Source organism: Triticum aestivum, chromosome 5B, assembly GCF_018294505.1.
Source record: "Triticum aestivum cultivar Chinese Spring chromosome 5B, IWGSC CS RefSeq v2.1, whole genome shotgun sequence".
In the NCBI taxonomy this organism is placed as follows: Eukaryota; Viridiplantae; Streptophyta; class Magnoliopsida; order Poales; family Poaceae; genus Triticum; species Triticum aestivum.
In genome coordinates this window covers 299,983,609-300,001,686 of record NC_057807.1, presented here as the reverse complement: position 1 = coordinate 300,001,686, position 18,078 = coordinate 299,983,609, and the positions used below count along the sequence as shown (strand labels likewise).

At 44.2% G+C, this 18,078-nt stretch overlaps 1 protein-coding gene across 1 annotated transcript; it reads left to right on the top strand.

Moving 5' to 3' along the window:
- Window positions 1-10,964: 10,964 nt before the first annotated feature.
- LOC123111507 (uncharacterized) lies at window positions 10,965-15,556 on the top strand. Its single transcript, XM_044532314.1, has 6 exons — window positions 10,965-11,264; window positions 12,181-12,423; window positions 13,103-13,276; window positions 13,554-13,660; window positions 14,187-14,512; window positions 14,682-15,556. Exons 1-6 carry the CDS (start codon window positions 11,121-11,123, stop codon window positions 15,275-15,277), a joined length of 1,590 nt encoding a protein of 529 aa, XP_044388249.1. The 5' UTR covers window positions 10,965-11,120; the 3' UTR covers window positions 15,278-15,556.
- The last annotated feature ends 2,522 nt before the right edge of the window (window positions 15,557-18,078 follow it).

The window sequence follows — 18,078 nt, the reverse complement described above, 5'->3', positions numbered from 1 at the left end:
CACACAATAATATAGATGATGCTTCACATGTTGCAAATCTCTTTTGTAGGGAAATCTTGAGGTTACACGGAGTGCCTAGGACAATTGTGTCAGACCGCAACATCAAGTTCCTAAGCTACTTTTGGAAGACTCTATGCACCAAGCTCAGAATCAAGCTCCTATTCTCCTCGACCTATCATCCACAAACCGATGGCCAAACCGAAGTCACCAACAGGATGTTATCCATTCTCCTAGGCGTGTTGATCAAGAAGAACATCAAGGAATGGGAGGAGTGCTTACCCATCGCCGAGTACGCCCACAATCGAGCTCGACACTCTACTACCGGCAAGCCCCCCTTCAAGGTTGTCTACAGCTTCAATCCATTATCCCCATTGGACATTCTACCTCTACCACTACAAGAACGCACAAGCATGGATGTGAGTGCAAGGGCAAGCTTTCTCAAGAAGTTGCATGAAGATACAAGGGCAATGATCGAGCGCCAAGTACATCGCATCACCAACAAACTCAACATCAAGAAGACACCAATGGTGTTCCAACCGAGAGATCTCGTATGGCTTCATCTTCTCAAGGACCGCTTCCCCAACGAACGCAAGTCCAAGCTACTACCACGAGCCGATGGACCCTTCAAGGTGCAAGCACGCTACAATGACAACGCTTACAAGATTGACATCCCACGCGACAAGTACAATGTAAGCGACATCTTTAACGTCAAAGACTTTACCAAGTACCATGGTGATGAAGATCATGATCCATGGATGGATCTCTCCCAAGGGGGCGGGGAGATGATGCGGAGCATCCTTCCATCATCCCCATGGACTCTATACCAACGCATCAACCACCACGTGGAGCTATGACAAGAGCTAGAACATGTGCAATGGAAACTGCGGTGAACTCCCTCCTACTCGACATGCATATGGACACGAACGGAACTTGGATGCTACCTCACTAAAATGCTCTACGTATTATTAGGTATGAAGCAGGACACTTCCAAGTAGCCGAGGAGTACCACCAAGTACAAGGAGAAGCCCCCCAAGTCACCAAGGAAGAAGGAGGAACCACCAAGGAGCAGGACAGGAGGTCCCAAGCGACCCCGTGTGCACGGGCCCCTAAGAACACGTGCCCACGGGCTACACAGGGAGCTATAGCTGTAGCACCCCGTGCACACGGGCCGAACTTACCCCGTGCGCACGGGCCCTCCAGGATGCACGGCTGAGATCTGTCTTGGAGCACCCACTTTGTCTCCAACCTCCCCAAGCCTATATATTCTGTACCTAGGGTCATGTTTAGGGTTAGCAAAGTATTATATGAGATATTTGTGAGCTTTGCTCCTTCTACCACTCCATTGGAGATCAAGGCCTCTTAGGAGAGGACCCACTTGCGGATATCAAGACCTCCATCTTGGAGAAGACTACCATCATCAAGACCTCATCTCTTAGGAGAGGGAAGAACCTTTATCTAGTGCTTGTTTCCTTGGATTGTTCATGTATTCTTGTGGATCTCATGTATGCTATTCTAGTGGATGTGTGATTTGGGTTTTTTTTGAGTGATTTTTCCCCTTGTGTTCTTGAGTGTTCATGTCTTTCCCCACCTCAAAGTGTGAAAAGATCCCCTCTAGGGTTTCACCCTACATCAGGCGCCCTCCCGGCTGCTCCCTCCTCCCCCCAACTATATATATGTGGGAGGAGGGTGCCTAGCACACCAGAACATTATCTTAGCCGTGCGCGGCGCCCCCTTCCCCAGTTTAGACCCCTGGTCATTTTTTCGTAGTGCTTAGGCGAAGCCCTGCGGAGATAACTTCACCATCACCATCACTGCGCTATTGTGCTGCCGGAACTCATCCACTACTTCACCGTCTTGCTGATCAAGAAGGCGCAGACGTCATCGAGTTGAACATGTGTTGAACGCGGAGGTGCCGTACGTTCGGTACTCGACCGGTTGGATCGTGAAGAAAGTTCGACTACATCAACAGCATTGTCAAACACTCCCGCTTACGATCTATGAGGGTACGTAGACACACTCTCCCCTCTTGTTGCTTTGCATCTCCATGGATGGATCTTGCGTGTGCATAGATTTTTTTTTGTTTTCCATGCAACGTTTCCCAACAGTTGCACCTGAGCCAGGTCTATGCGTAGATGATATGCACGAGTAGAACACAAAGAATTGTGGGCGGTGATGGTCATACTGCTTACAACCAACGTCTTATTTTGATTCGGTGGTATTGGGGATGAAGCGGCCCGAACCAGCCTTACATTTCCATGTACATGAGACCGGTTCCACCGACAGACATGCAACTTGTTTTGCATAAAGGTGGCTGGTAGGTGTCATTTCTCCTACTTTAGTTGAATCGAATTTGACTACGGCTGATCCTTGAAGAAGGTTAGAACAGCAAACTTGATAAATCACCATTGTGGTTTTTGCAGGTAAGAACGGTTCTTGCTAGAAGCCCGTAGCAGCCACATAAAACCTGCAAAAACAAAGTAGAGTATGTCTAACTTGTTTTTGCATGGCATGTTGTGATGCGATATGGTCAAGACATGATGTGATATACGTTGTTGTATGAGATGATCATATTTTGTAAGTTTATCGGCAACTGGCAGGAGCCTTATGGTTGTCTATTTATTGTATGAAATGCAAACGTCATGTAATTGCTTTACTTTATCACTATGCATTAGCGATAGTTGTAGAAGAAATAGTTGGCGAGACGACCACGACGCAACGATGGAGATCAAGGTGTCGAGCAGGTGACGATGGAGATCATGATGATGCTTTGGAGATGGAGATCAAAAGCACAAGATGATGATGGCCAATCATGTCACATATTTTGATTGCATGTGATGTTTATCTTTTATGCATATTATTTTGCTTAGAACGACGATAGTATTATAAGATGAACCCTTCACTAAATTTCAAGATAAAATTGGTCTCCCTCAGTATGCACCGTTGCCAAAGTTCGTCGTTTCGAAGCACCTCATGATGATCGGGTGTGATAGACTCTACGTTAACATACAATGGGTGTAAGACAGTTTTGCACATGCAGAATACTTGGGTTAAACTTGACGGGCCTAGCATGTACAGAGATGGTCTCGGAGCACTAGAGACCAAAAGGTCGAATGTGAGTCATATAGTAGATATGATCAACATAGAGATGTTTACCATTGATGACTACCCCATCTCACGTGATGATCGGACAAGGGTTAGTTGATTTGGATCATGTATCACTTAGATAACTTGAGGGATATTTATTTAAGTGGGAGTTCATTAGTACTTTGATTAATTGAACTTAATTTATCATGAACTCAGTCTTATAGTTTTGCATATCTATGTTGCAGATCAATGGCCCGAGCTACCGTTCCCCTGAATTTTAATGTGTTCCTAGAGAAAGCTAAGTTGAAAGATGATGGTAGCAACTACATGGACTGGGTCCGTAACTTGAGGATTATCCTCATTGCTGCACATAAGAATTATGTCCTTGATGCACTGCTAGGTGACATGCCTGCTACAGGAGCTGATGCAGATGTTATGAACATCTGGCAAGCTCGATCTGATGACTACTCAATAGTTTAGTGTGCCATGCTTTATGGCTTAGAACCAGGACTTCAAAGACGTTTTGAACGGCATGGAGCATAGAGATGTTCCAAGAGTTGAAGCTAATATTTCAAGCAAATGCCCGGGTTGAGAGATATGAAGTCTCCAACAAGTTCTATAGCTGCAAGGATGGAGGAGAACAGTTCTGTCAGTGAACACATACTCAAAATGTCTGGGTATTATAATCACTTGACTCGGCTGGGAGTTGATCTTCCAGTTGATTGTGCTATTGGCGGAGTTCTTCAATCATTGCCACCAAGCTATAAAGGCTTCGTGATGAACTATAATATGCAAGGGATGAACAAAACAATTTCCGAGCTCTTCACAATGCTTAAGGCCGCGGAGGTAGAAATCAAGAGGGAGCATCAAGTATTGATGGTTAACAAGACCACTAGTTTCAAGAAAAAAGGCAAGCAAGTTGCCACTCCCGGGAAGAAGCCCAAAGCTAGACCCAAGCCCGAAACTGAGTGCTTCTACTACAAAGGGAGTGGTCACTGGAAGTGGAACTTCCCCAAGTATTTGGCGGAGAAGAAGGATGGCAAAGTGAACAAAGGTATATTTGATATACATGTAAATTAATGCGTTCCTTACTAATGCTCGTAGTAGCGCCTGCGTATTTGATACTGGTTCGGTTGCTCATATTTGTAACTCGAAACAGGAGTTGCATAATAAACGAAGATAGGCTAAGGATGAGGTGACGATGCGCGTCGGGAATGGTTCCAAGGTCGATGTGATTGTCGTCGGCACACTACCTCTACATCTACCTTCGGGTTAGTTTTAGACCTCAATAATTGTTATTTGGTGCCCACGTTGAGCATGAACGTTATATCTGGATCTTGTTTATTGCGAGACGGTTATTCATTTAAGTCAGAGAATAATGGTTGTTCTATTTATATGAATAATATCTTTTATGGTCATGCACCCTTGAAGAGTGGTCTATTCTTGTTGAATCTCAAATGTAGTGATACACATATTCATAATATTGATGTCAAAAGATGCAAAGTTGATAATGATAGTGCAACATATGTGTGGCAGTGACGTTTAGGTCATATTGGTGTAAAGCGCATGAAGAAACTCCATGCGGATGGGCTTTTGGAATCACTTGATACTTGCGAACCATGCCTCATGGGCAAGATGACTAAAACTCGGTTCTTCGGAACAATGGAGCAAGCTAATGACTTATTGGAAATAATACATACCAATGTATGCGGTCTAATGAGTGTTGAGACACGTGGTGGGTATCGTTATTTTCTGACCTTCACAGATGATTTGAGTAGGTATGGGTATATCTACTTAATGAACACAAGTCTGAAACATTTGAAAAGTTCAAAGAATTTCAGAGTGAAGTGGAGAATCATCATAACAAGAAAATAAAGTTTCTACGATCTGATTGTGGAGGCAATTATTTGAGTTACGAGTTTGGCCTTCATTTAAAACAATGTGGAATTGTTTCACAACTCACGTCACCTGGAACACCATAGCGTAATGGTGTGTCTGAACATCGTAACCGTACTTTACTAGATATGGTGCGATCTATGAGTCTCTTACGGATTTACCACTATCGTTTTGGGGTTATGCATTAGAGACAGATGCATTCACATTAAATAGGGCACCGAATAAATCCGTTGAGATGACACTGTATGAACTGTGGTTTGGCAAGAAACGTAAGCTGTTTGTTTCTTAAAGTTTGGGGTTGCGACACTTATGTCAAAAGGCTTCATCCTGATAAGCTCGAACCCAAATCGGAGAAGTGCGTCTTCATAGGATACCCTATGGAAACAATTGGGTACACCTTCTATCACAGATCCGAAGGCAAGATCTTTGTTGCTAAGAATGGATACTTTCTAGAGAAGGAGTTTCTCTCGAAAGAAGTGAGTGGGAGGAAAGTAGAACTTGATGGGGTAATTCTACCTTCTCTCGAATTGGAAAGCAACAAATCATAGAAACCATTCCGTGATGCCTGCACCAACTAGAGAGGAAGCTAATGATGATGATCATGAAACTTCAGATCAAGTTACTACTGAACCTCATAGGTTGACCTGAGCACGATCTGCACCAGAGTGGTACGGTAATCCTGTCCTGGAAGTCATGTTACTAGACCAAGGCGAACCTACGAACTATGAAGAAGCTATGATGAGCCCAGATTCCGACAGATGGCTTGAGGCCATGAATCTGAGATAGGGTCCATCTATGAGAACAAAGTATGGACTTTGGTGGACTTGCCCGATGATCAGCAAGCCATAGAAAATAAATGGATCTTCAAGAAGAAGACTAACGCTGATGGTAATGTTACTGTCTGCAAAGCTCGACTTGTCGCAAAAGGTTTTCGACAAGTTCAAGGGGTTGATTACGATGAGACTTTCTCACCCGTAGTGATGCTTAAGTATGTCCGAATCATGTTAGCAATTGCTGCATTTTATGATTATGAAATATGGCAAATGGACGTCAAAACTGCATTCCTTAATGGATTTCTTAAAGAAGAGTTATCTATGATGCAACCAGAAGGTTTTGTCGATCCTAAAGGTGCTAACAAAGTGTGCAAGCTCCAGCGATCCATCTATGGACTGGTGCAAGCATCTGGGAGTTGGAATATACGCTTTGATGAGGTGATCAAAGCATATGGTTTTATACAGACTTACAGTGAAGCATGTATTTACAAGAAAGTGAGTGAGAGCTCTGTAGAATTTCTGATATTATATGTGGATGACATATTATTGATTGGAAATGACATCGAATTTCTGGATAGCATAAAAGGATACTTGAATATGAATTTTTCAATGAAGGCCTCGGTGAAGCTACATATATATTGGGCATCAAGATCTATAGAGATAGATCAAGACGCTTAATAGTACTTTCACAAAGCACATATGTTGATAAAGTTTTGAAGAAGTTCAAAATGGATCAGTCAAAAAAGGGTTCTTGCCTGTATTACAAGGTGTGAACTTGAGTCAGACTAAAAGCCCAACCACTACAGAAGATAGAGAGAAAATGAAAGTCATTACTATGCCTCAGCCATAGGTTCTATCATGTATGCTATGTTGTGTACCAAACCTGATGTGTGCCTTGCCATAAGTTTGGCAGGGAGGTACCAAAGTAATCCAGGAGTGGATCACTGGACATCGGCCAAGAACATCCTAAAGTACCTGAAAAGGACCAAGTATATGTTTCTCATTTATGGAGGTGACAAAGAGGTCATCGTAAATGGTTACGTCGATGCTAGCTTTTACACTGATTTGGATGACTCTAAGTCACAAACTAGATACATATTTATATTGAATGGTGGAGCTGTCAGTTGGTGTAGTTCCAAGCAAAGCGTCGTGGCGGGATCTACGTGTGAAGCGGAGTACATAGCTGCTTCAGAAGCGGCAAACGAAGGAGTCTGGATGAAGGAGTTCATATCCGATCTGAGTGTAATACCTAGTGCATCGGGTCCAATGAAAATCTTTTGTGACAACACTGGAGCAATTGCCTTGGCGAAGGAATCCAGGTTTCACAAGAGAACCAAACACATCAAGAGACGCCTCAACTCTATTTGTGAATATGTCAAGGATGGAGACATAGAAGTTTGCAAAATATATACAGATATGAATGTGGTACACCCGTTGACTAAGCCTCTTCTGTGAGCAAAACATGATCAACACCAAGACTCCATGGGTGTTAGATTCATTACGATGTAATCTAGATTATTGACTGTAGTGCGAGTGGGAGACTGAAGAAAATATGCCCTAGAGGCAATAATAAAGTTATTATTTTATATTTCCTTATTCATGATAAAGGTTTATTATTCATGCTAGAATTGTATTGATCGGAAAATTAAATGCATGTGTGAATACATAAACAAATACCGTGTCCCCAGTGAGCCTCTACTAGACTAGCTCGTTAATCAAAGATGGTTAAGGTTTCCTAAACATGGACATGTGTTGTCATTTGATAACAGATCACATCATTAGGAGAATGATGTGATGGACAAGACCCATCCGTTAGCTTAGCATAATGATCGTTTAGTTTATTACTATTGCTTTCTTCATGTCAAATACATATTCCTTCGACTATGAGATTATGCAACTCCCGGATACCGGAGGAATACCTTGTGTGCTATCAAACTTCACAACGTAACTGGGTGATCATAAAGATGCTCTACAGGTATCTCCGAAGGTGTTTGTTGAGTTGGCATAGATCAAGATTAGGATTTGTCACTCTAAGTACTGGAGAGGTATCTGTGGGCCCTCTCGGTAATGCACATCATAAGAAGTCTTGCAAGCAAATGACTAATGAGTTAGTTACGAGATGATGTATTACGGAACGAGTAAAGAGACTTGCCGATAACGAGATTGAACTAGGTATGAAGATACCGACGATCGAATTTGGGGCAAGTAACATACCGATGGACAAAGGGAATTACGTATGTTGTCATAACGGTTCAACCGATAAAGATCTTTGTAGAATATGTAGGAGCTACTATGGGCATACAGGTTTCGCTATTGGTTACTGACCGGAGAGGTTTCTCGGTCATGTCTACATAGTTCACGAACCCATAGGGTCCGCACGCTTAACGTTCGTTGATGACATAGTGTTATATGAGTTATATGATTTGGTGGCCGAATATTATTCGGAGTCCCGGATGAGATCATAGACATGATGAGGAGTCTTGACATGGTCGAGAGGTAAAGATTGATATATAGGACAATAGTATTCGGACACCGGAAGTGTTTCGGGATGCACTGGGTGGCCATCGGGTCACCGGAAGGGGTTCCGGACATCCCCCAGTAGGTATATGGGCTTAATAGGCCAAGGGAGGGACAGACCAGCCCACAGGGGGCTGGTGCGCCCATCTCCCTGGCTGGCCAGCCCTAGGGAAGGAAAGGAGGGGAGGGCTAGCCCCTCTTGCCTTCCCCTTCTCATGGGAGAAAGGAAAGGGGGGGGAGCCTCTATCCCCTGCCTTTCCCCCACACCTATACATGACAGGGGGCGCCACTTGGGAGGAGATCCCAAGTAGGATTCGGCCTACTTGGGGCGCCCTCCTGGCCGCTCCCTCCTCCCCCACCTATATATATGTGGGAGGGGGCGCCTAGCACACCAGAACATTATCTTAGCCGTGTGCGGTGCCCCCCTCCATAGTTTACACCCCCGGTCATATTTTCATAGTGCTTAGGCGAAGCCCTACGGAGATAACTTCACCGTCACCGTCATCACGTCGTCGTGCTGCCGGAACTCATCCACTACTTCGTTGTCTTCCTGGATCAATAAGGCGCGGACATCACCGAGTTGAACGTATGCTGAACGCGGAGGTGCCGTACGTTCGGTACTCGATCGGTTGGATCGCGAAGAAAGTTCGACTATATCAACCGCATTGTCAAATGCTTCTGCTTACGGTCTATGAGGATACGTAGACACACTCTCCCCTCTCGTTGCTATGCATCTCCATGGATAGATCTTGCGTGTGCGTAGATTTTTTTTGTTTTTCATGCAACGTTTCCTAACACGGCAACCCCGCCCCCTCTAATTTATCCTCCGGCATAGTTTCCGTTGTGCTTGGCGAAGCCCTGCGAAGATTGTTCTTCACCACCACCGTCACCATGTCGTCGTGCTGCCGGAACTCATCTACCACTTCGCCCCTCTTGATCAAGAAGGCGAGGACGTCATCGAGCTGAACGTGTGCTGAACGCGGAGGTGTCGTACGTTCGGTACTTGATCGGGATGAATCGTGAAGGTGTACGACTACATCAACCGCGTTGATAAACGTTTCTGCTTAGCAATCTTCAAGAGTATGAAGATGCTCTCCCCTCTCATAGCTATGCATCTCCATGCATAGTTCTTGCGTGTGCGTAGTTTTTTTTGTTTCCATGCAATGTTCCCCAACAATATTGACACCAAATATGAGAGGATACGAGGGCTTGTCAGTCCGCCACGTAGGACGCGGCCCACCCGGACCACCTTTTCTCTTTTCTTTTTTCTTTCTCTCTCTTTACCTACACCAACCACATACAAATGGCCACCCATATAAGGGAGAAAATGAGGAGCAAGAATGGAAAAACGTCCCATATTTGAATGGATGTCCCGTATTCTTTCACACTAAAACCTGACAAAAATGGTTTTATCAACTTAAAAGGTTTTCTGAATGAGGTGGAACTTACATGTAAGCCATATATATTATCGTCATTTTACATTTTTCTGGAAGCATGTTCTTCCATTTTTTTTAAGAAAATGGCGAATCCAAAATTATTGTTAATTTTTTTAGAAGGTATACTATTTTGAACCACTTTCCTAATAATTTAATAATATTTCTATTTTTTCAGGGTTTAATAATATTTCTATTGACCTTTCAATAATTTATGATCTTGCGAACCAATCTATGATTGAATGGTTATGAGGACAGTGGTATTCCCAGCCCACCAGAGTTTAAGTGCTGGTGCTCGCAGTTATTTTAGATTTATTTTACGATTTTTGGCGATGCACTTTCAGTGGAAGGAGACATTCCCATCGACTACGAGTCGTCTGTGGTGACTTCGTAAAATCTTAAGGTGATATGTCAGCTCAGTCACTCGATGGTGTTCATAGGGGTAGGGTGTGCGTGTGTGCGATCATATAGGTGAGTGTATTGACATATATAAGCGCTTGTGATTGTACTGTGTGAAAAATATATTATTTGTGATCTCTATTTGATTTTAAATACTCCCTATGTTCACTTTTATAAGACGCTATAGACATTTCAGACAGGTTGCCAAACAACTCAATTTCAGTTTTTCCAAACGACTTATAAAAATGAACGGAGGGAGTAGGTTTTTTAAATCACATAAATCCAAAGTCCATATGTATTTTGATTTTGATTAGCATATGTATTTTAAAATCAATTTTCTGAAGCGAGAGACTAGGAGCAGGCTCTATAGGTCCATCCAAAGTCCAAGTCTTTGTTCTCCCCCACAATAATTTTGTCACTTTATGAGTGGTGCTGCGCTGTGCGTGCTCGCCGGCCAGCCACGACCTTATCCACAAGCACAGAGAGCGACAAAGGCCGATGCTGATGCGAACGGATAGCGTCGGCACAATGGACTGGACGGGGACGGGCCGGCGTGTCCAGGTCACACGCGCACCAACCACGTCCCGCACCTTGGACACGTGTCGACCGTCCGGGTCGTGACCCAGGTGCTGCCGCTGGCCGCTGGGGAAGGGGAAGCCCACCGCACCGTTGCCGTGCGCAGGGCACGCCTGCCGACCGTCCCTCCTGACGATTGTACCCCTGCCCGACCAGCGCGCATCAAGGTAGCAGACGGGGGTAGGCACGAGAACTCCTCTGGAGCGCCACGGTGGCCTCTGATCCGGATCCAGTTGGCGGTGGCTGGCACGTGCTCCGAGCAAAAACAAACAGAGGAGATCTAATCCTGCTTCCTCCTCCTCCACGCTCCCGCCGAGATATTTATTTCCCTCCTCCACCTCCCATCCGTCCTCGCTTGCTTGTTCAAACAGCTCTCCTCCTCCGTACAACAACCACCTCAACGATACTCTCTCTCCCTCCTCTCCGATTCGAAGCGCAGAGGATGGTTCACTTGCCGCACATGGGGAAGCTGCGGAGGGGGGTGAAGGAGGAGGCGGTGGACGACGACGGCGGCGCCGCGGGGGCGGCCGGGGCTGAGGCGTCGCCGTTCCATAAGAGGTCCCGCCTCGCGCAGCAGCAGCCGCAGGTGGCTTTTCCGTCCTCATCCCGCTTCGTTCCCGGCAAAATACGACGCGAACGCTCCGATATGATTTTGCTTGCTTGTTTGTAGTAGTATGTTTTTGCATCGTAATATCCGGACTGATCGTTTCATGTGGCGGGCCCGAAGCAGCCGAGCGAAGCGTCCTGAAGTGATCTAGAAAGTGTTGCTACCGATCAAATTTCGTTCGTCTGCCACCTTTTTATTCGGTTCGAATTTATCAAAAAAAGTTCATTCTATTTACTCGATACATAACGTTTTGGGGCAATTGGAGAGATTCTCGTTGCTTGTAGTGCGTTTCTCATTGCCCGTGTTAATATGATCATAATATTCGTAAATTACTACACCAGCATGAAAGTGTTTCTGTGCAAAAGGCGTGCAAGTTGTCGAGGATAGATATGGCATCGGCACGTATAAATGTAAAAGAAAATAGATCTTGTGCAGTCAAGTCACTGGAATCTTTTCTACCCCTAAGATATCCGTTCCACTCATTGGTTTTAGAAATGGACAATATAGACTTCTGGAATTGTACTCTCAAGTACTGATTCGCCAACAATCCGAGCTGTCCGCACTTATATGTTAATCCCCTCTGGTGTTAATTCTTAATTAATCCTGCAAGATTCTACTTCATCATTGCACAAAAGCAAATGGGCGTGCTCTCTGCGCACTCACTGTTTTCCAATTTACATCACAGATTTGGAATGCAAATATTATCCTGATTGATAGTACTCCCTCCGTCCCAAAATAAGTGTCTCAACTTTGTACTAACTTTAGTATAAAATTGTACTAGAGTTGAGACACTTATTTTGGGACGGAGGAAGTAATATTTATAGAATCTTGTTTCACAGTGCTTTATTTAATCCTATGTTTGTTCTTTGTTGTGTTTTGGGGTTGTGTCATGCAGCAATGGAGCACAGATGGTGCTAGTGTGTCAAATCAGCAGTCGACGCAACATGATTTCCTTGAGGAGCCTAGTCCACTTGGCTTGCGGCTTAAGAAGAGCCCCTCTCTGGTGGATTTGATCCAAATGAAGCTTGTGCAGGCTGGCAAGGCCAAAGACGCCCGGCACGGTGGCACTGCTAGTGCCTCGGAGAAACTAAAAGCCTCCAACTTCCCTGGTTCTATTCTCAGAATCGGATCTTGGGAGGTTAGTGGCTTTTTCATGTGCTCATTCATGCTGCCACATTGCCCTGTTATGTCATTCACGGTCCCTGGATGATACTTGTTTTTAGTAGAAATTGACATAATTGACTGAGTGTAACTTACATCCTCTGGTCATGACAACAATCCCATGTTGAGTACCGTCCTTCAGTATTAACTGAATATAAATGCATACACGTCTCTTTGGTAATAATCTCTTGTTGCTTGTATTGTTGACATTCAAGTTGATCCATTCTATTGTCTCTAACTCTGTTTAGTATTAATAGTACTATTATTGTTAGCCCGTGTTACTTCTGAAGATCAGACAATCTGTTCTATATGAATGCCACGTCTAATCCTTTTTAGCTCGTAATCATAGTGATCTCATGATGAGAGCATGGTACCTTTGGTTTCTGGCCTGCCGTGGTGGCAATGGCAGCGAATTTCGGGCTTGAAGCCTAATCTCCGTGACACGGGGGGATTTATAGATTGATACCCCATAGCACGAGATGTTATGAAATGAGCTTGCTATATTGCAAAGCACACGAGGGGAAATGTGTAGTACTACAGACCTATGCACATTGAATATATCTATTTAGTTAGTGTCGTTTGTTCATTTGTTTGTTTTCTTATCTGTGTTTCAACTGATTCACTTATGTTAAGCTTTATACTTCGTATATAAACAGTGGGTATCAAGGTACGAAGGTGATCTGGTTGTGAAATGCTATTTTGCAAAACACAAACTCGTGTGGGAAGTACTGGATGGTGGTCTCAAGAGTAAAATTGAGATACAGTGGTCTGATATCTGTGCACTTAAGGTGGTTTGTCCAGAAACGGAACCTGGCACCCTGGAAATTGCGGTAAGCACTTGCATACACATGGAGTCAGTAATGCAAATTACTGCAAAGTTAATTACTCCCTCCGTCCCATAATATAAGAGCGTTTTTGACACTACACTAGTATAAAAAACGCTCTTATATTATGGGACGGAGGGAGTATTTCTTATGGACCACATCATATTATATTAATAGGATGGTAAAGATCTAGTTCAGTAATATTCCTGTCTATTTTCGCCTTTTTGGGGCCGTTGTTACATATTCTTTCTGTTGCTAATTTTCTTCTTCTTGTTTTATCCAGTTGTCCAGGCAACCACTTTTCTTCAGAGAAACGAATCCGCAGCCAAGGAAGCACACTTTGTGGCAGGCAACTTCTGATTTTACTGCTGGACAGGCAAGCATGCACAGGTACATGTTCATGTATGGTGGCAGATGTTTATTAAATCTTACTCCCTCCGTTCCAAAATAGATGACCCAATTTTATACTAACTTTAGTACAAAATTGGGTCATCTATTTTAAAACGGAGGGAGTAGAATATATGCAGTGAACTTCTATTGTTGTGTTTGCTTCCTCTGTTCTATTAGATGGGCTAACTAGGCTTTGCTAGTTTCTTCCTAGCTTTTGTAGTCTGGTTTCTTGGTTCTTCTGTGGTTTTCTTCATTTTCCTGGTTGTACTTTGCGTCATTTCGGCCCCTTCTTCTAATACAAATGAGACATATTTTCATGTGGAGAGAAAAAAGCATATGCTGTGAACTTCACATTCAAATATGCCGCTCTATGGGACCTTCCATGACATGGCATGGTGGATTTTAGTGCCGTTTCTCGAGAAACCATTGTGAAAGGCAGATTCAGGCCTACATCACAATCAAGTAGGTTCTCATAATACACAAAGTTACACTGGTGCCTGAACTTCCAAAAATCCTTTATTTTCAGGAGGCACTTTCTTCAGTGTGCGCCCGGAATGATGAATAAGCATGTGGAGAAGCTTGTTCACTGTGACCCACGTCTATGCTCGCTAAGCCAGCAAATTGACATCAAGTTGGAGAATCCGTACTTTGAATCAAGAACTTCCATATTTGAAGACCCAGATGATGTGAAGTGCCAAAATTTTGTGCATAATAAAGATGATGACGATCAGTTAGACCCCCAAAGATTTAGGGAACTATTACGGCATCATTCTACATCCGGTAGGATAGATGCTGAAGAGAGACAGGAAGCTGGAACATCAGATGGCTTGCCTCGAGATTTCTCTAATTCAGGTGAATATAATTATTAAATAACATTTTTCATTGACAATGTCTTGGAATCATGGTCACTGTTCAGAATAATTATTTGAATTTGTTTTCTGTTTTTTCTTTTCACAAATTACAACTAGGATCTTTGCAACTTGTAACTGTGAATTTGCTCATCATTTTTTTTCCATTCCAGTTACTGACGGTCAAGTGATTAAACAAGGCGGTGGTTCCAGTGTGTGTGAACCACATACAAGCATCCTTAGTTGGAACGGTTTTAAGTTGCCGGGGATCCGGCGCTCTATGTCCAAGAGTGAGATAGCAAACCACATTGGGCACCACATCTACAGACATATGTATTCAGGGAACCTACCCGCAGCTGATGGTGGTGCTGGCACATCAGGTAAACTGGCCATAGATGACATCACCCGGTACCTACTGAACGACTCTCAGATCCTCGACGGTGGCAATGACTCAACGGGTAAACTAGCATTTGATGAGCTGACCCGGCAACTTCTGAACGACTCCCAAATCACTATTGCTGCTGATGAGAGGATGCTCATGTCAAGGGTCAATTCTCTGTGCTCATTGATCCACAGAGATTCAGGCACAGGCCAGGTAAACCCTGGTGTTCACAGTGATAATAATGAGATTTATGAGAGGAAGCCCCAAGCTTATGCGCCTCCTGTTGAAGGAGACAGTGGCAATGGCTCATTGCCTCCAAGGCAAGAACCATTTGGGGACCTGCTTACTCATCTGCCATGCATCTCATCATTTCCTCATTTCTTGTGAGTTTGGTTCCTAGGGAGTGAAAATGTGCAGTGGGGCCTGTAGGTTGATGAACTGTTGTGTGCAGAAATTTTTGCCGGGAATCAACATGACTCCTTTATTTCTTCTTTCTTGTATGTACAGTATCAGGTAGGATAGTCTAGGCAAGCCCTTTTGGCTCCATAACACGACTGGCCTATGTTCTATGCTGTGGTTTTGGTTGTTTGAACTGTCTATATGATCCAAGTTTGTATAAAACATCCTGATATTCTTACTCGTATACTACAAATTAGTGTTCCAAAACCTTTTAGGGCAAGTGGAATAAGTACCATATAAAAGAGTGCAGAGGTATATCTTTCTCCTTAATTCATCCTACTAGCCCCATTCATTGGGGCGAACTCTCGAGAATGTGGGACGCTTTCTACAATATGGTTGTGTTTGGTTTGGGGGATATGTTTGAGTGGTTGTGGGTATCTCTGTTTGGCGGGAGGGATATCAAGTGGTTGAAGATAGCCAAATTGGTGTTTGGTTTGAAGGATAAGGGATGGGTATATTGTTGAGATGACCTATTTCCCATGAGATGGTGTGATTGTGGAAACGTCGTACCCGGTTCAGGGCGACGGCTGGGTGTTATAAAGGCAGGGGCGCGACTCCCTGATAGCGTACAAGTTTGTTGGGATTGAAACTTGAGATACAAGGGATAAGCTACTTAGAGTACAAGGGATAAACTAGAGAGAATATTGTTACAGAGAATATCTATCTAGCCTATGCGGTTGAACCTGAATACATATCTGCACCGGTTGCACCGAACCACCTTGACATATAACAACGTTGTTTAACACCCTCCCTTAATCACAACTTGGTCAAGTTGAGATTACGCTTGAACTCTTCAAAACTTTTTGTAGGCAACGCTTTTGTGAAGCCGTCTGCAACCTGATCTCGTGAATGCACAAAGCGAATATCCAATTGTCTCTTTGCAACCCTTTCTCTGACAAAATGAAAATCTATCTCGATGTGTTTTGTCCTGGCATGAAAGACTGGGTTAGCAGACAGATAAGTAGCACCCAGATTGTCACACCATAAACATGGAGTTTTGGTGCGCTTCACACCCAGCTCTCTCAACATGGATTGAACCCAGATAATTTCAGCAGTAGCATTTGCTAAAGCCTTATACTCAGCTTCAGTGCTAGATCGTGATACAGTGGCCTGTTTCTTTGCACACCATGATATGAGATTTGGCCCAAAGAAAACTGCAAATCCACCAGTGGAGCGTCTGTCATCTATGCATCCTGCCCAATCAGAGTCAGAAAAAGCACTGACAAGAGTTGATGAAGATTTGGTGAATGTAAGACCAAGACTCATAGTATTTTTCACATATCTCACTATGCGCTTGGCAGCAGTCCAATGAACAGTAGTGGGTGCATGAAGAAATTGGCACACTTTGTTGACTGCAAAGGATATATCTGGCCTTGTTAAGGTGAGGTACTGAAGTGCTCCTACTAGACTTCTATATCTAGTGTTGTCTTCTTGACCCAAGGGATCTCCCTCTTCAAGTGACAATTTTTCTGTGCTAGACAAAGGAGTTGGGGAGGCTTTACATCCTTGCAAGCCAACTCTCCTTACCAGATCAGTAGCATACTTTTCTTGAGAGAGATGAAGGCCATCCTCAGTTTTCTTTACTTCAATCCCTAGGAAAAAGTGTAAGTCTCCCAGATCTTTAAGAGCAAACTCAGCACTTAGATCCTTCAATAATCCTGTCACAGCTTCATTAGATGAACTTGTGACAATAATATCATCAACATAGATAAGAACAAAAATAGATGTTTTGCACTTATTGTAGATGAATAGAGACGTATCAGATTTTGAAGGAACAAAACCAAGTGCTTGTAGTTTCTGACTGAGACGAGAATACCATGCCCTGGGAGCTTGCTTCAGTCCATGTAGAGCTTTGTCAAGCTTGCACACATGAAAGGGTTTATCCTTGTCCTCAAAACCAGGAGGTTGTTTCATATATACTTCCTCTTCCAGAACACCATGAAGAAACACGTTCTGCACATCTAGTTGTCTGAGACTCCATCCCCTGGAAACAGCAATAGACAGTACAAGGCGAATAGTAGCAGCTTTGACCACTGGACTAAAAGTGTCCTCATAGTCTATGCCATACCGCTGTTTGAAGCCTTTTGCAACAAGTCTGGCTTTGTAGCGGTCTATGGTTTCATCGGACTTTCTTTTGATCCTATAAACCCATTTACAATCAATCAAATTTTTACCTCATCGTGGAGACACAAGATGCCACGTCTTATTCTTCTGAAGTGCCATGTACTCCTCTTCCATGGCCTTTTTCCAGCGTGTATCCCTGAGGGCTTCATCAAGCGTACCAGGTTCACCTGTAGTACACGCTAAACCGAACTTAGTTATTTGTTTATAATTGACGGGTTGAATAACTCCCTTCTGTAGTCTTGTACGAGGTTGAGCAGAAGAGGTGGCAGCATCAGCGGGCGGAGAGGATCCAGCCTCTGGACCAGACAATCCCGATGCAGATCCCCCTGGGGCTCCCAACGCACCAGCCGCGCCAGCAGTTGTAGCAGCGGGATCTTCTGTGGCGACGGGCGATCCTGGAGCCGTGACGGGAGGCGCAGAAGATCCAGGCCGCGTGGAGGACACGGGCCTGACCGGATCCGCCTCGGATCACACGCCTGTCGTCGGCTGGGGCGAATCCACGCCGGATCGCGCGCCCAGCTGGCGGCGCATGTAGTGGCGGGGTCCGCCCGCGGGCCAGCGGGCCGGAGGCTCCTGCCGCGTGGGCTCCAGAGATTGGTGCAGGT